This window comes from Phlebotomus papatasi, chromosome 1 (genome assembly GCF_024763615.1).
Source record: "Phlebotomus papatasi isolate M1 chromosome 1, Ppap_2.1, whole genome shotgun sequence".
Lineage (NCBI taxonomy): Eukaryota > Metazoa > Arthropoda > Insecta > Diptera > Psychodidae > Phlebotomus > Phlebotomus papatasi.
In genome coordinates, this window is record NC_077222.1 from 101736145 (window position 1) to 101761343 (window position 25199).

Genomic DNA, 25199 nt, shown 5'->3' on the forward strand with positions numbered 1-25199 from the left:
TAAAAGTAATATGGCGTTTTTTATTAATCTGCGTTTTTCGATAAGGATAAGTGTTCAAATTTCGTATTCCAAATAGTACAGAGTAGGGTGTCAATAGGTCCTGAAACGAGTTCTTAAAGTGTCAATAGGTGTTCCTTTCACCCTACTATCCCCTTCACACAAATTATACTTAGGAACTGTTGAGCATATTCTGTTCTGTGATCTATTTCTGAACCGATTCTAATGATTTTAATTGATCTTAGACAAACAGAAGGTACGAAGGTAAAAAAACGTTCCCATGTTTTTAAAAATCTGTGAACAAAGAAGCTTTCTTATTCAAATCCAATTTTTATGGTTTTATATGTTTCGAATAGCCGATAAACTTTTTCATTAGTTTTTCAAAGGGTTAATATTAAAGCTTCTTTTAAAAGAAGAATGGATGATAAGTAGCTTCAATTTTCCTTTGGAACTTCCTTTGGAAGCTTTTTAAGAGCTTTCTCTGTTTATTCGATTTTAATGATCTCAAGCTATATTTAAACACGACAACATTTCCACAAAAAAACTCGTTATTTCTAAATAAGCTTTTATCGTTTGGGAAATTGACTAAATGTTGTGACTGAATGTTTAAAAAGCCTAAACCTTAAACCCCAATTTTGATGAACTAGCCAAATTTCATGGATGTGAAAGCTAATTAAAGGCTACCAAGAAGACTTTTATTTTCTTCTTTCGAAAATACTTCTTTCAAGTCTCAAGATCCTTCTTTCACAGTTTCTTAAAAATAAAGTCACCATAAATTCAATACCGAACCAATTTTGATTATTTTGGGCAGACGTGGAAGGTTTGAGAAATTCTTTAAAAGCTGTTTTAAGATATTGGAAAGTTTCTTTAAAAAAAAGCTCGCCCAGAAGTTTTCTTAAATTCCTTTCAGAAATACCTTCGGAATTTGATTCATGAATTTATTTTTATTGATTTTCGGCTTGTATGGCAAGCTCCAAGCTAAGATTTAAAAACAAATTACAAACCAAGGATGCTTTTCTTGGCAGAAAATTACCTTAAAGATGAGCTAAATGTTATATCAGATTGTTTGGAACTTATTAACCGAATTAATCAAAATTAAATTTAATTGCAATGTCTCTTGAAGTGTCCAATGTCATTGTGGAAAGAACATGAAAGTGATGATACCTTTTCCAAACCCACACGAAATAACGATCCTCATAAAGTACAAGAAACATAGTTTAGTCGACCATTGAAGAAGGTCCATATCCAGGACCGAAAGCTCTGGGCAAGATTGAAGAAGTGTTTCTTGTGAGGTGACTTCAAACTCACTGGCTATCACCGGAGAGTTCCCTATCTATATCGTAATTGATTACTTTACTATTTATTTGTTGTAGACAAGGGCCCATCAAGCTTAATAAAAAGTGAAGATATTTTTCACTTTTCCTTTTAAAAATTTTGCAGATATTGCACCGCGATTTAAACAAATTTCCTCGTAGTTTTTGTATTATTTCGGCGAGCATTATGAAATATGTATTTTTAGATAGCTTTTAATGCACAAATTCGAAATATATCAGACTTATAAGTCAATTCTCTTTAGGATAAAACTTGCCAATACTCTTCAGTGCCTCTATGCAAAAACGTATGGAAAAATGAAATGTCGAAAGGCCCCTGGTCGTAGATATATTTCTATTTTGAAGTCAGACAGTTTGAGATATCGACTTACGATCTCCAGATGACCGGTCTTCAGGGAGAGTGATGACTCGGTAAACCGAATAGTTGTAATTGGTCTTCAAGAAAACAACAATTTTATTCGCATTCAATGACACCTTTACTTTTCACTCTAAACAAGCAAGGAGACAGTTTCAATACATATTGTAGATGTTTGTTTTTTCACTAAATAATTTCGAAGGATAGAAATTTTCACATTTTACTTTGAGTTTCATTTTTGGTGCTATTATAGTCACAATAATTGCAAACAATATATACACACATATTATGTATACTATCGAATTGTTGGAAAAGGGCACAAGTTCTGTCAGTTTTGGAAATCTTAGATTTTAAAGAAGAAAAACTTCGCTATGGATAAGAGGTTATGTTGCAAAATTTGGTTATGGTAGTGTCTTCAACTTAGTTATCCTATTCGGAAGCATGTTTGTGAGTTTTGTATCTAAAGCTCCTGTGGGAATTCGGTATTTGATAATCAAAGCGTATCGTACTAGGTTACGTATTTGACTTCCTAACCTCGTTGCTGGTTTTGAGGTTAGCTTTGCTATAACCTAATATGTCAAACTAATCACTCTAGGCTAGGGAGGCTAGGCCATGCAAGAGAATTTCGTACGATATTTATTTGTTCGTTTACCAGTAACAAAAGGATTCATTTTTCCTTGTTTACTCTTGGAGTACATTTTTTCGAGCACTGCTTTTTCCTTTCTTCTCATAACGGTTCCGAACTTTCCTGTGATGCGGCCCTAATGCTTAATAAATGTATACGCTATGTATTTAATCTTGAAATTTTTAGGAGTTTTAGCTACTCTTTGAGGTTATGTTACTTTGAGGTTATACCGAATTTTCAACATAACCTCTTGTCTAAGATCTTTTTTGTAGGCTTAAGGATTTCCAAAACAACAGAAGACTCCGCTCTTACCCATTAGTAACGTCTGTAAGCTAAGATCATACATTTTATGTATAGCAAGAAGTGATACAATTATAAATAAATAAATATTTCAATGATATTACGTCAATTTTGTCATCGGCAAATATCTGCGGTGAGATTTCTAGAAACACGGAATACAAATTGATTAGCATCTAATCATGAAGCTTATTGTTAACTCTTCTCTGCTCTCTCATCATCATGACTAAGTGCCTTGGGAATGGCCCCAATGTGAGTCCTCTGATGTCCTGTGCGTATCGTCTTCAGCTGAGTTGTGCCATTGAAGCGGAAGTTAATATCTTCGCAATTGCTAAACGGATGAGCTGGAGGCTCTAAACTCGAAGCGCCTTCGGTGCTACTGTCTGAATCTTTAGCTTTATTTGCTGGAGATGACTGAGGAGTCATTGGGGTGGCAATGCCACTATCTATCTCATTGGGGCTTTTCATATTGCTAATGGCTTTTTCAATGTGTTCCGGCAATTTGATTTCGTCCTTCTTGGCCACATGCGATGCTGCCTCGTCAAAACTACTCAATCTCATAGCTGCCTTTTGCTGCCTTATCTGTTCGAAGGTGTTTTCGAAGAATGGCGACTTTTTCCTACCATGGCTTCCCGAATCCATCGATTCATTGCCTTCCTCCAGGATCTTCAGTCCCATTCCCAAATGACTGTTAACCGATATCGATTTGCCAATTTTCCTATCCATAAACACCGGTTTCGCCTTCCTCTGTTCAACATTGTGAATCTGCTGAACTATGCGTCTAACTTCCCCAGGAATCTCCAAGTCATGCTTAGCATTTATCAATTGATTGACAAAAGCTCCTAAAGTCTCAACAGTCACCTCGAGACTCTGCACCTGACTCTGGAGGGCATGAATTTGATTTTGCTGCGTAAACTTTGATTTTTCGAGTTGAGATATGGTCGACTGGGCTATTTGGAGTTGCGTCTCTAGCTCAAGATTTGCCTCTTTTGTGCGATTCAGCGTTTCAATGTGCTGATTTTGCGTGGTAATCTCTTCTTGAAGCACATGATACTCCACTTGGTATTCGCTAAGCTGCCGGGAGACATCCATGGAGAATGTTCGACGCATGACTTGATCAATTTTATCATAGTCCATTTGAGGTACAGTGTTCTTCATGTAGTCCATGATATCCTCAAAGTTATCACGCTTCAGAAGTTCGTCCTTGTGAATTTCCAAAAGAGCTATCGCCACGCGGAATATCACTTCCTGTGACTCCAGAAATAGCAAATCTAGAAAGGAAGAGACAAATAAGGATAAACGATTTCCTTTTTTAAACAATGAGTCATGAGCGCTAGCTAAGTAGCTCCATTCTACATTTAACCGTCCCTACAAATTGAGGTTAATTTAAAAAGTTTTAGGTTATGTTAAATCTAACCATTACACATTTAAAGACCTGTAGCCATTACCGATTTCGTCAGGTAGACGGCAGAACTGAATCATTGATAGTATATGCCAAATATTTGAATATTTATGTTGTTTAGTGTGCAATACTGTTAGTTTTGACGAGGAGACACGTGTTGCTGAAACTGTAATTTATAAAGATGGGGGAACAAAATAGGGTTACACATAGTAAGGGTATCGGATGTGACCTGATCGGATGTGTGAGGAAAACCTGCTTGAATTAAGAGATCTGAGTTCTCTAGGAAGGTTATTGTAGTAGCGAAAGCAATGTCTGAATATATTCAATGTGTATCTGGCCAGTTCTACGTAGTTGCAGCTCTTCCGGTGTTCGCCAGAGAATTCGTTGCTTTTCAAAAAGAAAGACATCGAATTTTTACCAAAGCTTTCGACCCTTGGTGTGGGTCTTCCTCAGTGGATCAATTAAAGCCGTTTTACAATTTGAATTTTCGTCTGTCGTCTGCTAACCATTACACTTTGCCACTTAAACATTTATTTGGGACTTTTTTTCACTAGTATTTTAATGTATTACTAAAAATCTTTTTACTATTGGCGTTCTCTACGTTGGACGGTTGAACAAGGTTGAACAAAGTTAGTTGAACAAAGACCGTCCAACGTAGAGAACGCCAATAGTAAAAAGATTTTTAGTAATACATTAAAATACTAGTGAAAAAAAGTCCCAAATAAATGTTTAAGTGGCAAAGTGTAATGGCGATTGGGCGTAGTTCCTTCTGAGCTAAGTTTTGAGCGTATGAGTATGACCGTCGCGAATCGGTCAGGCTTCTGCAGTATAATGAGGGAGCTTGGCAGAAGCGTGTTGAGGAAGGCCGAGCTTAGTCGATCGGCTAAATTATCGGTTTTCAAAGCTGTGTTCATTCCTATTCTCACCTATGGTCATGAGATTTGGGTAATGACCGAAAGGGTAAGATCGCGAGTACAAGCTGCCGAGATGAGGTACCTTCGAGCGGTTAAGGGAATCACTCGTAGAGATCGAATGAGGAATGTGGCCGTTCGTGAGGAACTAAGAGTCGAGGAGCTCCTTCTTCGGGTTGAGAGATCACAACTTCGATGGTATGGACATGTTCAACGCATGAATGAAGAAAGATTCCCCAGAAAAGCTATGCAAGCCATTGTGAGGGGACCTCGACCTCGAGGCAGGCCTAGGACAAGGTGGCTGAATCAAATTCAGTATCTTGCCTTGGAACTCCTCGCGATCGAACCCGAACATCTTCCTGAAGTGGCGGAGGATCGACAAGCGTGGGCTGCTAAATTGGATATCATTGGAACGCGACCCCAATAGGGATAAGCGGTTGAAAATGAATGATGAATGAATGAGTACAAACTTTTTGGAAACGTTTAAGTGGGAAATCTTTCTCCGTCCGGTATATTAACTGGACATTGCTACACTTCCGATTACCATTTGATCCGATTAATGGCTCCATGATCAAAACTTCCGGTCTTCCGAAGAAACCAAAATCCGATTCGATTTTTGGATTGAGTCTAAAAACTAGTCGTTCTTTGAACACGAAGTTCTTATGTTCCCAGCAAGATAGAGGGCAATAGTGTCTATTTAAGGGCATTGATAAAGATAAACTTACCGAAAACGCGTGTGACGAATCCCAGAGGAAATTGTGAACTGAAGAGCGTTAGAATCCACGGAGCTGCGTAGAGAGTTGGAGAGATTTCATTCCTATCCAACCATTCGTACAATTCAGGTATTAGGTCCTTAAGTAAGCGCGAGAGTTGATAGAGTTCCCTCTGGAAAACCGTCATATCCGGAAGGTATTTGCTTCTCATTTGTCGCTTGAACATCAAGTGTTTTAACATCTCAAAAGCATCTGCTTCCTCCAACTAAAAGCAAGATGGTATTATTAATAGAAAATTGTGAATGTGGAACAAAATTAGGGGAAGGTTTTTAGGCTTCGCACGCTTCATACTTGTCCCATATTCCTTTAATGGATATGACCCTTTCAGGAAATGTGTTTAAGAAATTCGCTTCGCTTCGCTTAACAGTTGTTACTTCCCCTTATCGAAGGTTAGCCTTCCTACATCGAAGGCTCCATGTGGCTCGTACCTGCGTTGCAGCAATCTCGAGACCACTCCGTTTCATGTGATCTCGAAACAAATTTAGATTCATTAAAGGAATATGAGAAAAAATATAAAGTGGTCGAAGCCAGAGTGCGTGCGAAGCTTGAAAGCCTTCTTCGCCTTTTTCTAGTTCTTACATGAAGGAGTAGAACACCGCAGATAAATCCTAGGCCTTGGCAGTAGCCCAATTCGGGATCTAGAATGGAATACGCTTTGAGCAAGTTGAACAGGGATAGTTGTCCGACTCCTAGTGATTGCTTGTAGTACTTGTGATTGGGAAACGTTCGGCCTAGATCGATAAAAATTGAGTGTTGATGTTCTGTGAGATTTTTAAGGAGCGCTTGATATGGAGTGTTGAAATTTGGGAAGTTCTTAGTGTTAACGGGTGCATGGATGATGTTGTGTTGTTCAGCCAGGAACATCCAGACTTCTCCTCGTTTACTGCGTGGTACACCATTCCGGATGGCTTGGATGAGAACTTTGGGATCCCTCTGAGTAGGTACACTGCGATGCTTATCGATGTACTCATCCCAGATTTCTGCAGCTTGCTTGTCGCATGGCAGGATCTCGTCATATTCTAGCTTGATTTTCTTAATTTCATTCTCATTCTGACGAATACGCAAAGTTGCGTTCTCCTTCTCCATCCTAGATAAGAGGATAGTCTGTCTAATTGCGGTTTTCCACAGTTCCCTGAGTTCCTCTCTCGTTCGTTTCTCGCGGATCTTTTTCTTGTTGATTTTCCGCAGAGGAGAAATCAACTGAGCATTTTCATCATCTGCAAATTTTTTGGATGGTGTAACGACTCTGCTGAGCATTTCCTGACGCCAAGAAGCTGCGCTATTTTCTCCACTTTCCTTCGGACTGTTGCCGACCTTCATGAATCTGTATGAGAAAACAGTCGTTAAATAAATTAAATTGTTGATTTAGCATGATTGAATGCTTACATATCGATCATTGGAGATTTCATTTGTTCAGCCACGTGCAATTTTGAGGGACTGACACTCCCTGACGTGATCTTAGCTGCACGTGGAGCCTCAATAGGAGTTTCCACTGATGGTGAAATAATATCCTTGCTGAAGTTTCCATCATCGCGACCACCCTTTCGTTTCAGTAAGTGATCAAAGGAATTCGACAGGGATCTCTTGGCCTTCATGAAGATCGTACTTCCGCCAAGATATTGGTTCAAGAACTCACTGCGATTCTCCACAGTGTCGTGAATGTGACGCTGCTGACGAGATTCACAGTGAGCCCTCAGCAACATCATGAGAAATTGAATTTGTTGGACTGTCGTATGACCAGCCATCTCTTCTGCTCCGTAATACTTTGCCATAATGACTTCTTGTTCTTCCTCTGAGAGGCTCTCAATCCTCTTGAATATCACTGCTTGGGTCTTCTTCTCGCTCAAACCCTCAATATCATTGCACAATTTGTGATACCACAGCATCGGGCAGTGTTCACATGAGAATATCTGAGATTTCTCCTTCTTCTTCTGCTCAGAGCACGTTATGAAAGCCTGCGATATTGCTGCCACAATATCATCAGCAACGTGATCAGATTGACATTTGAAAACGTAAGCGATGAAGCCATCATTTTGCACCTCACGGCAAATGATGCCAAAATGATCGGGATTCTTGTGACCCTGAGCACAACTTGCGATATCTTTAAAGTCCTTGTACAGCAGGACTTGCTTTCGGTCCGGACTGATCAAACGCAAATCCGTGCGTCCGACCAGAAACACCATTGTTCGATTTTGATCAATAACAGGAATAGATCCAATTGAAGCAGATCTATCACGTTTAATTGGAACTCTGTTGAATAAGGACGAAGAGAGGCACTTAATACCAGCTGAAAAATAATCCTTAATAGATAAATATTGGGAAGAAACTCGAGGGTCATGCGTGGATTATTAGTGATCTTCGAATTTGAACAAAATGATAAATAATATCACAAGAAAAAGGTAGTCGTAGTACTGAATGGAAAGTAAACTGAACAATCGGAGACTTCTTGTAGAGGAAGAAGGGCTCTTAGGTTTCGCACATACTCTGACTTCGAACGTAAGGAAAAACAGAAAATCTAGCTGAGTGGTTGATTATCAATAATAAAAATTATTCCGAGAAAGACATTGTAAAATGTCCCAACTTTAAGGAGTGCTTGTACTTACAAGAGAGACCTCTTCATGAATTATATTTTTTCGCATAATTTTTGTGTTTATGACGGTTGACTATTGTTTCAAACTGGTTCATAAATTATCAAAAAAATATTTCAAAATTTACGTCAATTTAAGTTCTGAAATAATTTTGGAAAACTTAAATTACAAAATACATTCGAAATTTCAAAAAGAAATTGTAAGAGCCGTTTTCTAAATAAACAAAAAATGGTATAAAGGGGAAGAAGAGGTATGAGGGGAAAAAGGAGAGACCGTCTTGAGATTGACTTGTGGGGGGGGGGTCACCGAAGATCGGAAGTCGATATCTGTTATCGCTCGACCTATATCCCGCTAGCAAACTTTTGGACAAATAAAATTATTGAAATATAAACCAATTACGAGTACCTTATACTGGCTTCAGACCTAAAGCTTAGCCATCTGGCTTAACTCCTCTAATTCCTTATCAGGCACGATTTTTTAGGAAATTGTTGTTTAGAATTGGATATTAAGGGCAAATGATCCATTAGATTTTGAAAAATCAATAAATTTGCTTGTTATTTAGATTATTGAGACCTTCGGGAACTGGGCTAAACCTCCAGTCTGAAGCCGACATTATCGATTAGGACTGATGCAACCGGATTGGAAATTTCAAGACCTTTACGGAAAGTCCAAATTTGAGGAAATCGGGTGAAAAATGGGTGAAAAATTCGGGTGACATTTCGGTTCCAAATGCCCGAATTTGAGAGAGTCTACTGTAAATATCTTAAATTTACTAAAACTTGACAGAGTTTTTATCATCCAGAATATTACATTGGACTTTGCGTATTATTTAATTTTTCGGATCTTTATCACCATTATTGTCTACACTCTATAACAACAAGCGGTGACACCTGGCGATGACGTTTCATTTCGTCTTGAAACATCTGAAATTGCTCCGGTTTTTGTTACTTTTTGCCCCATACCTTTTGTTAATTTTTATCTCAAGTGCTAACATTTTATAAAAGGATTAATAAAAATGGAAAATGCTAAAACGGATAGCGGCTTCGTATTAATAGAATGCAAATCATAGGTAAAAATTGATATCTAGGGGAAAGTGCCCATGCTTTGTACGGTCCCAGGCTTTACAATGACTAAATTTTTCCTATGTTTCTGAATAAATACGACTCCGCAATATATTTTAAAAACAAGACACTTTCCCCTAGATTTTAAAATATAGAAAAGATGAGTTATATTTATTGAAAAACATAGGAAAAATGTAGTCATTGTAAAGCTTGGGACCGTGTAAAGCATGAGCACTTTCCCCTACTGTGAGGAAAATATTTTAAAAAAGGGTAAAAATTTAAATACTTTTTATTTTCTAAGTTCCTTCTTCAAATTTTAAGAAAATTACGACAATGAAGAAGATCTATGGGGGCTATCTATGGAAAAAAAAATTGAGCCGGGATCTTTTTTATCTTTGAAGATATTGAATTTTCAAATTTAGGTTTGTGACTTTTTGCCCCATTCTTCCCAAAGATAATCATATATTTTTATTACGTCCAAGCGTGCTACTTTAGTACGATTCAAGCTAGTCCAATGCATCAAATTTTCTGAAAGAGCCATGGGTCAAATCATTTAATATAGAAAAAAGATTGAGTTGTCCGTAACTTGAGCCTTCTGAAGGGAGCGCACTTTTCCTTGTGTATTTATGATTTAATTGTTAATATTAAAACTTAATATTTGAGTCTTAAACACTAAAAATCGATTTAACATGGAAGACGCTTAAGTCCATCATAAAAAGTAATACATAAAGACTAAATACACGCAAAAAACACCCATAAACCTCGGGCAATTGGGTGCAAAAAACTATTTCTTCACCCGTGTCGTGATGCTGAAGATTTATGTATTTATGTAAAATATCCATGTTTTTCTACCTTCCGAAAAATTGTGTTTTTATTGCTCAAACTCCAAAGAGAGAGAGCAGTAAATATTTATCTAAGTGTTCGTCTTGTTTACACAATAAAAAGCTTATAATCAAACACTATTTAAATCATGCGTCATTTCAAACGTTTAATTCATGTAATAATTTAATTTATGAAAATAATCCAGTTTGCTCAAACCGGATTAATAAAGCCGGGTATCCCATTGTACGTAAATTGAATTGATTCATTTATTAGAGAGTTTTTTTTGTGCTATGTCACAATAATCCTCCACTAAAAGCTACTCAACAATTCGAACTTAAGTCAGAGTTTGGTTTCGGAGGATCGGGATCGGGAAGGCTTTCAAGCTTCGCACATACTCTAGGTTCGGACGCTGCATATTTTTTCAATATTCCTTTAATGAATCTGACCAAATGTGCCATAGATAGGCCAGATTTATTAAATGAATATGGGAAGAATATAAAATGTTCGAAGCCAGAGTGTGTGCGAAGCCTGAAACCTTTCCCCTACTCATCTAAAGGATTCTTCTAAGGATAACGTATGCAAAACTACTGAACACCTCTTATTACTTACTCCTCGACACGAGGTGATACAACAATAGTTTGCTGTTGATAATCTCCTCTGATTAAAAAAATGCAGCAAAGAAAAATTACCAAGATTGTTCTTACATTGTTCATTATATAACAAAATGGGTAAATATTGAAATATACTCACTCAATTTTAGTGACAGGTATTGTCATTTGACTAATAGTTCGCTGGAAAATCTTTTCTTTTGAGCGTGGTGATGAGTTCTCTTTGTTTTCTTCACCAATTCGCGTATTAATTAATTTCTCATTGAAGATCTTGTCTTTGCTATCAGCTTCACTTGTTTCTTCATCTTCATTCTCAGTAGTTTCTTCTTTTATTCGCATCTCTGACAATCGGGGATTTGCATGAAATTTTTGGGCAGAAGTCCCTTCAGAATCAGAAGGATTCATGCTTGAACTCTCACAAGATGCAGTTAATGAATTCTATGAATTAATCAAAATTCATTAGCAACAATTCTTATTTGTGCATTTAAACTTTAATAAACTTACTCTTCGAGATTCTTCTTGAAGTCTCATCATCCGCTGAGTATCGTAAGCTTTAAACTTGGGAAGTGCATCGTCGATAAATGTGTCTGGAACCCGCTTATGGGATACTTTAATTTTTCCAACATACATCACCTAAAAGGTTACAAAGAGGTTAATTTGTCTAGCCTCAATGAGCCAACAGTAAATTAATACCTCAAAAAATTGAGAATGACTTGGAGATATATCACTAAATAGAGTCAAATTGCCACTTGATATTGAATTTACCTGAAATCAATTAATAATTAGTTTGCAAAAGCGCCATAAGAAAACATTGCAATAGCTAATGGAAAACATTGACAGAACTTTTGATGTTTTATAAACGTACTAAAATTGATAATTTACGGTTTTACTGCAATTTTAGTAACGAGGTTTAACTCTTTCGTGTCTTTAGGGTCATATATGACCCGGGGAAAAAAGTTTCTTTTTGGCTATTTACATTAATTGAAATCTAACTGGAGTCTTGAGAAAATGAGCCAAGAATCTTACATCCTTCTATTATGATGTCGTGCACGAACAGATAGATTTCAATTAATGTAAATACCCAAAAAAAACTTTTTTCCCCGAGTCATGACATTACCCTAAAGACGCGAAAGAGTTAATGGATTAGTGAGAAATTAAAAGAAAATCTTGTTTTTAGAGAATAAGTGAAGTTATGTAAATTTTAGGTTAAGTAAGAAAAAACGGGGGTGCGATTAACTCTTTTTCCTCATAACTTTAACACTTTTTAGGTGTAAAAATATATCAACATTTTTTAATGTTAATTTTACACCTTTTTAGGAGTAAAATTAACATGAAAAAGGGTAACTTTAACCCCTAATACACCTCAAAAGCATAATATTTACACCGATTTCGGATCAATACTGCAGGGTAAAATTAACATTTCCGGAATGTTATTTTAACTTTTTCGGATTTCTTTTAGTGGAGTAGGCAAAACCTTTAAGTTTCTGGTCTATAAATAGGCTCGATCACAAGATTTATAATTTGGAACCGGTTATTGTCTCTTATTTTTAATGGAAATGGAATTTTGAAAAGCTAAGACATAACCAAAAATGATAGATTTTCAAAATTCTCCTTTGTAATAGACTTCTCAAATTCCAAAGATATGCTCAAATCTCAAATCGCATTTGTAGATGTCAAAGTGCATTAAAATATTGGAGTATTATTAATAAAATAAAAATTTCCGAAATAGAGATTTTAAAGGTCTTACTTGTCAAAATAAACTTTTTTAGATTATGTGATTTCTATTGCGATTTAACATTACTAATTAAAGTGTATCATGTTTGAAGATTTATTGCCATTGGATCGTAAAATGAGATACATTTCATTGCAATGAAGAATCTTCTTAAATAGAATATAAATTCTGTTGTACAGTAATGTTTTATTGAAAACAAACCTTAAAGTTACGCAATTTATAAAAAAAACTTTTATTTATCATTAATTTGAAAAAAATATACACATTTTAATTTACTAAATCCGTTTTCTCTATATATCTACTAGTTTTGTTATTTAAGTGAAAAGTTTCTTTTAGTAGGTTAGCGTACTTTTTCACTTTTTGGTATAATCAAATCTAAATTAAATATGTCTAGGTAATTATGTGAGTCAACTTTAATTTAGATTTCAGTGTGCAAGAGTAGGATAAACAGATTCCGGTCAAAATCCCGATCGCGTAAAACATGTGAAATTTTAAGAGTTTCAAGATCTTTCAGGATTATGACAATTCCGAATTTTGATATTCAGGAATTTCAGTTTGGGATTTTGACTAAAAAAGTTAAGGAAATTTGAATTTATTGACATTTTCTTTACGTAAAAATTATTTTTGAGGCGTTTAAAAAAGCAAACAGCAATAAATTCGTTCAGTAAAAAATCAAAATTGGTCAATAGTGGATTCGGCACACCTTTCAGGTTAGGAAAATTTCATGAAATCAAAATTCACATCTCTTTCTTTCGCAAACATCTTGCATATGTTTATTTCACTATTTACGACTCAAAATTGTGTTGATCTAGATTTAATTCATTGAGGCTATTAGATTGGGATTGAAGAGTTCCAAAATTATATTTCGGATAATTAAGTCTTAATCTAAGGCAGCAATCTAAACCATTTTATTGGAGTGATTTATACTGTCGTATTAGATTCTTAGTGAATTGTCCCAAAAACCGATTGGGACAATTTAATCCCAATCCAATGCGGCGGTGCAAATGGCCTCATAGTAATGTTTAAAAGAAGAAGAAGAATACAAAAGAGAGGGACAGACATATGAAAAACGTTGGAGAAAGAAAAGGATGTGAATTTTGATTTCGTGAAATTTTCCTGATCAAAAATGTGTGTTGAATACATGAAAAACTAATTTTGATCAGTAAATATTAAATTTTGATCAGTGGAAAAAGCTAAATCTCTTAAAAATGGTTTAATTTGTAAAATTAACATATGAGATGGTAGCAGATAAAACTAAAATTTCCCTTTTTTCCCTGTGACAAAATTTGCTTTAAAATTTCGCTGGTTTTGGATTTAGAATTATTACTGATCAAATTTTAATTTTTACTGATCATATATACAATACTATTCTAAACTATAGAAAATTCAATTTTGATAATTAACTGCAAAGAACATATTAGCACCATAAGAAAATATTTTATTAGGGATAATTTTAAGTATTAAATTTTGATCAGTGGAAAAAACAAAATTTCTCAAAATTGGTTTAAATAATAAAATTAAGCATATAAAATGGTAGCAGATAAAAAGAAATTTTCTTTATTTTCCCTTTGTCAAATCGACTTGAAAATTTCACTAATTTTGGATTTAGATTTAAGTACTGATCAAATTTCAGTTTTTGCTAACTAATTTGATTTTTTTACTGGTCATATGTACAGTACTTTTCTTAACTATAGAAAATTCAATTTCGTTTATTAACTGCAAGGAACAAATGAGCAGTAAAAATAAAATTTGTTCAGTAAAATATTAAAATTTTGATTAGCGATTTTTGGTTAATAGGAAACCTTTATGTTATATATGGTTAATGCTTCAGTAAAATATGGAAAACTGGTTAGTATACAAATGCCGTAAGTTTTTGATTCAGCTTATCTTTGATTTTATCTTAAGTGTTTCGTTTGACTTGTTAATATTTATTAGGGTAAAGTGATGTAAGTTGGACATAGTGTTACAAGTTGGACAATTCGCCGGTACAAGTTGGACATGGCTTTTTTTCTTAATAAATACAGTATTAAATTTGTTTTTAAGCACAAGGAACCAAATTATAAAACTAAAGCATTAAAAATATACAAATAAAAATGCAGTAGGGTAAATGTCCTAATTCAAAACCATTTCCAGGCGCTTTAACTTTGACAGAAGACTCGACACTTTCAGTTCAATTTTTTTTTGAATAGAATTACATAAATTTGCTCCTTGACTCTTCTAGAATGTTACTGTTTAAAGAAAATTCTTTAAATATAATTTCAAAACTTCTTAAATACAAGAAAAATACGCGAGTGTAAAATGCTTCTATTGGAAACAAATTAATCCAAATGGAGACAAGGGAAATTTTCTATAATTGGAGAAAAACAGTGTAAGTGAAACCGCGACGAATGGCTTCCAAAACCTTGTTGATTTGCTCTTGGGTGCAGGATTTGTTCACATTCCTGGTCTTTTCTCCTTTCTCATCTAAAATAAAAAGAAAATCTCTCCAAAAAAAATCATATTTCCAGGGTTTCCTATTGAAGCATTTGCAGACACTTCAGAAAAAACCCTTTTTGTTCACAAAATAGGTAATTATTTCATTTGAAAACTTCACGTACCGTTAACAATAAAGATTAGCACTTAATTTAACAAAAATTAGCCAGAAATATGACATTAAATATTAAACAAAACGAATAAACAACAGTCACCTCATTGTGTTTTCATTGGAAAACATGGTCGATCGATAAAAAATTCGATGGTGAAAAGGTACACTTTTAATTTTTATGAGAAATTAACAAATTAAAATTCGTGAATATGAATGGATTTTCGCTTTATTTGGAGCAAAATTAACTAAATAATGAAACTGGGGTATAGAAAATATATAAATATAATAATTTAGTACTGTATTTATCATGAAAACAATGACGTTTCCATTTGGGGTAGCGAAAAATTTCCATTTGGAGCAGGTTGTGAATTAGATTAATTTACCCTTCTAAATTTATCAAGAAAAAAGCCCTGTTCAATTTGCACCATTGTCCAACTTGTACCACTTTATCCTAATTATTAATTGTTGCTTTTATCAATAAAATTTTTATAATTTCCCATCTTAAATTTTATTTCCATGCAATGAGGTTTTGGTAAAAAATATTTTTTAATGTCAATGTATTAGGTGAGTTTTCTTTGTAACCTACCGTTCCAGTAGATTGACTAAGTCCACTGGTGTAACTCTTTGATGATGCCATTTTGGGGGTGAATATGCTAGGACCTCCATCATGTTGGGCATGTCTTAGAGCTTCGTTTAACTTTAAGTTTGAAGCTGGAGTAGAATGAACTCCTTGATTGCGTAGGGCCTTCGGAACTGAAACTTCCGATGATCCTGGCACTGATACAATACTCTGTGGGATACTTCCTACAGATCCACCTAAATTATGGCTTGGATCTCTCATTTGTTGCATGAGTTCTGTCATCTGCAAAAATACGGAAAGGTGTATTAATGGTTGAATAAAAGAAATTTTGCCAATATTTAGAGGAGATTGGAGGGAAATGCTATGTACTAAAATATCACAGATGTATACATAGGGACGTACCGCAGTGTAGATGCTGTTTCAATAACAGTTATATAATATATATGTAAAAAATCACGAATGTATATAATTGAGAGTATTTGTAGCTATGTGTAAGATGAAAAGTTATTGTGCCTATAAAATTAGATTTCGTGATATCAATTAGTCATCTTTCACGTGTTGCACAGATGGTCAATTGGAGCATCCCTAAGCATTAATGCTAGCCATGCACTAGGAAAGTGATCTTAAATTTTTAGTCACTGGATTTAAATTGAGAGGGATCTTTTGATAATGCACTCAATTTTAGTTGAGAACCTCAATTTACTGAAACAAGAAAGCCAAAAGAATATTCTTGTGAAAAGGTGAACGTTTAGGTCACAGTATTTACAGTCATATTTATGTAAATACCCAACATTTATCCATGCATTTAACATTTCAATTTTTTTTTGTAATAACTGACATGACATCTTTGCCATGAGGGAATTAATATTCAATGTTAATAGAATGGTAGATACAAAACAATCTTTTTATTTCATTTACGATAAATTAATCATGGATGTATGTAAAATAAGTGAGATAACCCTCATAAATCAAAATACAATGTTTTTCTATGCTTAATAATTAAATGATCTGAATGGTGGAGAAAAAATAATTCCGGGGAAAGAGAACTGAATTAATTTCTGTTTGTTTTTTTTTAGAATTTTTGATCTTCTTTAATTTTCAATATTTAACTCACTGATTTAAAAAAAATGTTGTATCTTCTATTTTTCTTTGAAAATAAGAGTGGGAAATGCTCTTAAATAAAATCATAACATAATCAAACATCCAAATCAAATGATACAAAAATAAATTTCACATCTCCCTAATGAGTTACATACATTTCTTCTTGTGTTCAAAGTAGAAGCATCACTTATTGAGGTCACAAGAATATTGTCACGATTGAAGGGCACAGTAAACATTTTGCCAGTTGTAATATATAAATTTTCTAAATTTCACAAAACTTTAGAAATAATGCAGAATTCTTCCACAAAAAAAAAATTTGCGGTTAAAATAATTGCAAAAATATAATCTTTTATTTTATGATGGTAATAACCATATTACCTTCATGCAAAATGTCTTGACTTTATCACTTTATTCCGCTCAAATAGTCTTTTTTTCTTTTAATAAATATTTTCAGTATATTCCTCGTTGTAGCACAGATTAGATAAAGAAGTGAAAATCATCCCACTGGTCCAACTAATATTTATTAAATCACTAAAAAAAAGGCTATTTATATCACAAAGACAAAATAACTTTCAAAGAAGCAAAAGTTTTGCACGTTTGGCTCTTTAGAGGTGAATATCCAAAACTCAACTGATCAGCAAAGAGAATCCTACAATTGAGACGACTGAGACAAAATGGTACTAACATTAGCACTATATGACGAATATATTTTTATTATCTTCTCACTGATACAAGTGTCTGGGTGTGACTTTAAATATTATAAGTAATTAATAGGAGTTCTCTCTTCACACCATTATATGCAATACACCACGACTAAATCATTTTATTTTGTGTCTAGCAAATGATGGCAAATCTCCAAGTAGTTAGTTATTTACTAAAGCCGCCTGCAAAACAATATTTTTTCCTGTTCAAAATGTGTAGGTTACGTGCTTGGGTATTTCATTCACACAACAACGCAAATCAATAACACGCTGTTGTCTTGCTGCATGTGGGAACGGATGGTCGTAGTTTGTGAATAGAATTAAATGGCAATTAATAACATGCAGGGGTGCTATCTACATCCCAAGGCGCTATCTCCAGCCATTTGATCTCTGTAACTTCACGAAATAACCTTACAGTGCTGTCATTATCTTTTTAATCACATATTTGACAAGTTTGCTGAATAGGCTCCACCCTAGAGAATTTTAGGCCACGCCCCTCTTACGAGTTACACTCAGTCCCGGCATTATGCACTTCGGGATTATGCACCTGACGAAATTATGCACATACAATTATGCAAGTTTGCCTACCATTCGGAGTCAATTGTGAAATCATTTTTGAAATAGGGTACCGTGTTGTATTTCGGCATACTTTTTAGAACTTTAGAACTTTTTTTTCGTTTGTGTGATTTAATTATTATTTATTTATATTTATATTTTTATTTATTTTTTCTTTATTTAACTTAATTTAAATATACCAAACGGCTGAATCAGCCTGACCTTTGTCTCTTGTTGACATCTCCCAAAAAAGAAACAATGTACCCTATATTTGTTAATATGGCTTATACAACCAGTGAAGGAGTTTTTCCATCGTTTTACTCTGGAGGTTGGTAATCGACGCTAAGACGGCGGCGGATGATGTCTCAAGATGAAAATAAATACATACATACATACATACAACTTTTAAGTTTCAAACAGTTTAACGACTTCTCAAATAATTTTTCTTTGTTGATACAAATATTTATGTTCTTAAGGCTATCCAGAATAACATTCTTATCGAAAAATATTGAAAAATGCATCATTTTTTATACAAAATAGCAAAAAATGTAAAAAAAAAGTAAGAGTGGTATAATTCGGGACAGTTGGGTATTTCGAAACAGACAAAAGTCGCTATTATGCAAATAAATTTCACCAAACCCGATTATTTACCTTTAAGTAGAAGTTCTAAACTTCACTCTTTTATAAAAATTTTGTTCAAATTTCACTTTTAAAGTGACTTAAATCGAAAAAAATAAGCACTGTTTGTGGTGACATCTGCAAAATTGACCACACTGAAGGTCTTGTTTTTTTTATTTTTTTTGTTTCCCCCCTTACCTACCCCCCTTACCACGGTCTTAGGCCTTGAGGCCTATTTAGACCAAAATCAAATGTTCAGAGATCCGAAATACATTCATTTATGTATTCAAAAATACCAAATCGTCGATCAATTAAAAAAAAGATTATTCCTATAATAATCATAATATTTATTGTTTCATGTCCATAGTACACATAAGATACATCTAGGATTATCAACTGGTATAAATTAATAAATAAATAAATAACAGATATGAATTAGGACCTTACACATCACTAGCCGTGTTATGAAGGTCTTGTAAAAAGTGAAATTTGATACTCACAATTCACGCGTATTTCACGCTTTAAATTAAATAAAATTTCAGAAGTTTTATGTTTATCTGATACGTAAAGAATTTAATATTTCATATAGAACTTAAAAATAATTAAAAATCAAATATTTATAGAATTTTTGATGTGTCCCAAAACACCCATATTATGTCCCGAAAAGCACCTTGTCCAGAAATACCACACGTTACCCTACACCCGAACCTATACTATTTTGCGAAGCGGAAAATTTGAAAACAGTGTGCTTCTTTTTCATCTGCAATAAAAATGAAACCGATAAACAAAATCAGTAAAAGGTCTTACATAACCTTAGAAAATCCAACTAAGTCTGATTTGGTGCATTTTTTGTCTATATGAACGATAGGGACAAAAATAGCCCAAAAATATACGTAATTTTTCTAATGATACCAATGATTGATAATTTTCACTCTAATGAAAAATTATTATTTTTGAGTACTGTAGTTTCTCTTACCAAAACGGTTTTGCTTAAAAAAAATTAGAAAAGTATAAAAAATAATTAAAATTAATTTAAAAATTCGTCATTTTTAGGGTAAAAATTTACTATATAGCAAATAGCTGGAGACTTGCAAAACATATCCTAGATTCCTTCAACCTTCTACATAGCAATTATGTACAAACATAAGAAAAAAATAACTTTAGGCGGTAAGGAAAAAATATTTTCTTATGGGACACCGGGACCTGTATTCCAATCGTCTTTAAAGGGTTAATCACAGACGAGATCAATTTTCTGCTCCCAGACTCTCTCAAATTCGGGCATTTGGGAAATGAAATTTTTCTTTGCTTATAATTTATGGAAAACATTATTGAGTCCGACTGATAAAATATCTCAATGAATGGGAAGGGAGTTAATTACTTTGAATAAATAGCAATAAATCAATATTCTTTCTAAATAAGACTATACTATTACACTGTTTAATACTAGTCGTGGCTAATTTTACCCTGGTCTCCCTTAAAATTCCATAAAAAATCTTTAAATATGAAAATTATAACACAACTAAGAAAAATCATAGCAAAAAACATTAGGCAAAAATATATAGGAGATGATAGTTTATGTATAAAGGACTAGGAACATTTTATAGGTTATGTTGTAGGACGAGAAACTGCCGTGACCTAGCATGATATTCGGTGAGAATCCTTGTAAAAACGCCTTTATAAAGCGATCGAATTTGTCTAAATTGAAAAGGTGTGCCAACGCCTATTTAATCTAAATTTCTATTCAGAATTCGGTCACAGACATTTCGATTTAAAAAGAAATACGATCAAAATCTGCACATAAATATAGCAGCCCAAGCGTTGAATTGCCATTTGATAAGAGGCGAAAATTTCAAGTGTGACAGATGTTTTTTTTTAATAAATTGTAAAAGCAAAAGTTTTTCTATTTATTGAGAATCAGATAATCTTCAGACTCAAGACTTTGAGATCAGATTCAAATGTTTTAAAGTAGTAAATGATAACCTCAGAGTTACTTCAGATGAGGTTGTAACAAATTCCGAAATTCCGAAATTCAGCGGACTAAACAAATCTTGTCAGCAATCAAAATTATTTCTGTGGAATTTCAAATTGACATTTCAATGAGAATGAAAGAATTTAGTCATCTCGCTTACTCTCCTAATTTCAAAAACTTTGCGAAGTGCTCGAACTCGTGACTTAGATGCTATAGCAGAAAGTGCTTTCGCATCATTTACTGTTTACCGATTCTCAACTGATTTAAACCGATTCATAAGTCACTTAAAAGATCCCTCAAAATCCTCAAAATAGTTTTCAGAGTATTATAATTGGGTTTCGGACAAAAATTACTTACGGGTTCATAGCGGGTTCATTACCGGTCCACGACCGATTTGCATCGATTTGTAAATAACTTAAAACATTGCCCAAGATACCTTAAAAGTATTCTATAATTGAATTTCGAATAAAAATTAATTATTAATTATGAACCGGTTCAATTTTATCGAAAATTCCAAAACCTTTCCAGCAAGCCCAAATATTATACCATTCGGTTACCTTAGGAGTAATAATTGAATTTCGAATAAAAATTAGTTATCGGATATAAATCGATTTATTACTGATTCATAACGGATTGGAATCGATTCAGGCTTGTCAGGAATTCGAATACCTTTCAACGAGCCCAGATCTCATACTATTCGATTGAGAAATACGCTCTCTAGAGCCTTTTTAATTTTTGACCTTGAAAAACCATTATTAGGAATGATCCATTAAAGGACTATGGAAAAATCTGAAGTGTTTGAAACCATAGTATGTGCGAAGCCTGAAAGACTTCGTATACTCGAAACCGTTATTTAATATTGTTTGGTAGTATTTATTATTTTGTAAGGATAATTCTTTTTCGAAACTTTAGTGTAAAATCTAGGAATTTATGTTTATATTTAGAAGAGAAAATAATTTTCTCTCTTAGCTGATTTTTAGTTGTTTGTAATTGATGTTCGTAAATTAATAATTCTAACCATTTAGTCTCTACGTACTTAGTTATTTCCAAAACTCTAAAATAATTTATAAAATATTATATATATTCAAAACAAATTTAACAATTTATTAAATTTGTAAAGAATGCCAAATCGTTGTCTATAATTTTTTTATTACTATAGTAGTCCCTATGTTGTTAAACTGTTTACTTAAAATATCCTTACCTCGTCCAAGGATTCCGATTCGAAGAGATGAATATGAAGGAGTGGGTCTTTTGGATCCTTCAGCAAATACAAAAATCCATTTACAGCACCCAAAATTTCCATCAAATTTCCATTATTTTTAGTTTGTACTACACCAATTTCGAAGTACCTATTGCGACCGTCAATTTTACGAAGCATTCTGTTGAATACGTTAAAATTCAATAAAATACTCAACTATATTATCAACACAGCACAACATTGTAATTAATTATTACTTGCACATGCCAACGATGTGTTTGAGCTGATGCTTGAATTGTAACTCAAAATCTGAATTGAATGCCTCTAAGCAACCACTCTCGATTCCCATGGAGAGCTTTGAAAAGTTAAATTTACAAAAAAAATATATTTATATTAAACAGAATTCGGTTGTATTTTGCAAAAGATACGTCACATTTGGCCAATTTTGCTCTGTAGTGTTATCGATTAGGTAAATTGCAATAGTACCCTAATGAGTACTCCAAGAGCAATAGAGAAAAAGGAATATATGGAACATTAGCATTAGAACCTTGGCTCATGCACTCGCAGGATTATTATTTTTTTTTAATTGGTCCAATTCGAATCAGCATATTTTTAATCACGTAAACTAAATATTTACAAATAAATTTGCATACCCGAACAAAAATATCTCGATCGATGATATCTTGAATGGACCATTTGAGCATTGGGGCAGAAAATCGCGGGTCAACCGATGCTGATCCTCTCCAGAGTAGAGAAATAAGCTTAGTTTTCATGATGATTAATTTACAAAATGCCTGGAGTGGAATTAGTGATTTTTTGCGCTCTTCTTTTACTATTTTACAATGTTAATGGCGTCTGTGTAAATTTAATGAGATTTTTTCGCGGTTTTTGACATTTTTGCGATTTGTTGCACTATATTCTTCATTTATTCGTTACACTTTTCCGTCCACTTCTTCACTGTGCTTATTTAAATCACTGGAATATGTTAAATTTACTAAGAAGCCCATAGAAGCAAAATAATCAATCAACAAAAACTACTGGATTCCATACGTCAAGGTGCAATAATTGAAATGGTATCGCCATCTAGCAAACAACATCGACATATGGGTTTTCAAATTTTGTGACTGTTGTTGATGGTACTATGCTTGCATCAACAATGTTGTTCTTGTTTTTTACAAAATGTAAAACAATTTAAATTCATTTCCATGATTCAATTTTAGTTGCTGTGCATCCACTTTATTGAATTGTTATTGTCGTAATTTGCACGTATTGTTTTGTAATTCTTTTTTTATGTGTGGAAATCAACAAATTGCTCATCATTCTGTAAGAGTGTGAATGTGAAGTTCAAGGGGCGTATCACTAGCGAATACAGAGTAGAAAATTTAAGAATAAATTTTAATTAATATAAAATTTTTGGAATGAATTGATTATGAAGAAAATGGTATTGTCGGAATGGTCTTGAATTTCTCTATAGCACGATTGTATCATACCAATATTTGAAATATTAGGTTAAGTAAAAAGTCTTGAGTCTTTTTAAGCTTATTTTGAGGACGAAATTAACATAGTTAGGACTGTCTGATTTGAAGCAAATATGCATCGTTTTCTTTGTTAACTTTTGTACATTTTGAAGGTAATTTCATAAATCCATGATTAAGGAACCCCTCATCTACTGGTGATAGCTTTACCAGCTAATTTTTACAAACCTTTCTTGAGGACAGTTTTACACCATCAAAAAAAACTTGAAAATGATTGAATAGGCGATAATCGCTTGGCGCCAGGTCTGGAGTCTGGACTATACGGTGGGTGCTATAGATCCTGCCATCCAAGCTCTCGGAGCTTCTGGAGCGTTGTTAAATATATGTGCGGCCTAGCGTTGTCTTGATGGATTACAATACTAACCAATTCTTGGCGTTTCTGTTCGATCCAGTAGCCAGTGCGTAACCCATCTTCAAGAACCATTTTTCCAGAATAGAATCGTTTGAAGCACAGATTTGCTGTTGCTTCAGACACTGCATTGGATCCATAAACAGCACATTTTTTTGACCTGAAAAGCTATACAAATGGATTCATCAAAGACAAAAGTGTATATACTTTTCTTTATGAGTGTGTCACCTTCCAAAAACCGTTTATATATCGTGAGATATTGCAAAGGAGAGCATGCAAAGCATAGTTTTGGTTTTCGAGATATACTTTTACTTACTTAAACGTTGCAACGTTTTTCCAGGAACCTAGTCTCCTCCTCTAACGTAATCCTGTCTTGGCGACTCAATTTCATCAACTGTTTCTTTCTTATTCCCTATAGCTTCAATTTTTCCATGTTTTCTAACATGTTTATGACTACAACGCTTCTGGTGTCGGTTTTACAAACTACATTAGTTCTAGAGAACCGCCGGTCATTTAAAGACCTTTAACTCTTACTCTGTGGAGAATTTAATTAGTTCTGTAGAATTGATTCTATGGCCACTTATTCTTTCATTCACTTAATTTAAACCATTTAGCCCTATCGGGTTTGCGGGTTTAGGACACTCAGGTTAGCTACCCACGTCTATCGATCCTCTGCTATTTCAGAAAGATATTCGGAATTAATCCCAAGATAACTCAAGGCAAGATCCTGAATTTGTTCCAACCACATTGTCCTTGGTTTGTCCAGATTCCATGCAGCCATTTTGTCGTAGTAGGTTTACCAAACCTGGGGTGGCGTAATGACTTCTTTTCGATAATATCGACTCTCAATTCCGAAAAACTTAAACGATAACTGACATTTTTTGTAGCTAATATAGATCTCTATTTTTTATTTATTTGTTCAATTCATTTTAACTTTTGAGACACAAATCACTTTTAAGCATAAAGTGGTAGCACAGGAAAAAGAAAAGAACTAACAAGGGTCCACCGCCGACTTAGCGTTGGGGACCAACCTACATAGCAAAACGGTGGAAAAGCTCTTTCCCAAGTTGATTTTATTAATCGTGTCGGGATATATTTTTTTACAATGTAATCATGCTGCAAATTTTACCTTCCGTGTTGGAAAAATGTATTAAGTCCATTGTAGACCAACCAGGAGCGTCTTTTCCATGACGTGAATGATTCTTCCGTGCCCGCGGAGTGTTTGGTAGAGGCGGTGCATTTTAGTATGTTATATCACAGTGAAAATGTATATTTTCTAGACATTCAAACCTTTGCACAGGGCGGAACTTGAACTCACATCTCTGAAAGTCGAGTCAGAGATCTCATCCGCCCAAAACCCAACGGTCTTGCCTATTGCGCCATTGAGATCCCCACAAATTGTATATGCTAGGAGCAACAGAGTTCAATTCTTTTAAGACTATCAGTTACGAGTGTTAGGCTTACAGTTAGAGATCTATCCACACTATCGATTCAATATCATTCCGTT

At 34.0% G+C, this 25199-nt stretch overlaps 2 protein-coding genes across 7 annotated transcripts in view; one reads left to right on the top strand and one right to left on the bottom strand.

The window, feature by feature from the left end:
• The window catches only part of LOC129810139 (TBC1 domain family member whacked), a 147992-nt gene that overhangs the window by 61058 nt on the left and 61735 nt on the right, over positions 1-25199 (top strand). The window lies entirely within an intron of this gene.
• On the bottom strand, positions 1781-22859 carry LOC129810098 (TBC1 domain family member 4). Of its 6 annotated transcripts, XM_055860360.1 has the most exons (12): positions 22462-22859; positions 22066-22163; positions 21812-21989; positions 15673-15948; positions 11464-11535; positions 11275-11403; positions 10913-11208; positions 10772-10819; positions 7078-7941; positions 6271-7015; positions 5644-5896; positions 1781-3876 (listed from the first exon to the last, which is right to left on the bottom strand). In XM_055860360.1, exons 1-12 carry the CDS (start codon positions 22579-22581, stop codon positions 2801-2803), a joined length of 4155 nt encoding a protein of 1384 aa, XP_055716335.1. In that variant the 5' UTR covers positions 22582-22859; the 3' UTR covers positions 1781-2800. The 6 variants fall into 6 exon arrangements, with proteins under 6 accessions (XP_055716335.1, XP_055716336.1, XP_055716337.1 ...); XM_055860361.1 differs by lacking the exon at positions 10772-10819; XM_055860362.1 differs by lacking the exons at positions 21812-21989; positions 22066-22163; positions 22462-22859 and adding exons at positions 16923-17065; positions 17146-17415.

Bases quoted from the DNA above. Each gene is read 5' to 3' on its own strand.
- LOC129810098 (XM_055860360.1), bottom strand. From the start codon at position 22,581: ATGAAAACTAAGCTTATTTCTCTACTCTGGAGAGGATCAGCATCGGTT. The intron at 21,990-22,065 runs GTAATAATTAAT...CGTATTCAACAG, and splicing joins CACATCGTTGGCATGTGCAA to AATGCTTCGTAAAATTGACG. The intron at 5,897-6,270 runs GTAAGAACTAGA...TCTTGCTTTTAG, and splicing joins GCGGTGTTCTACTCCTTCAT to TTGGAGGAAGCAGATGCTTT.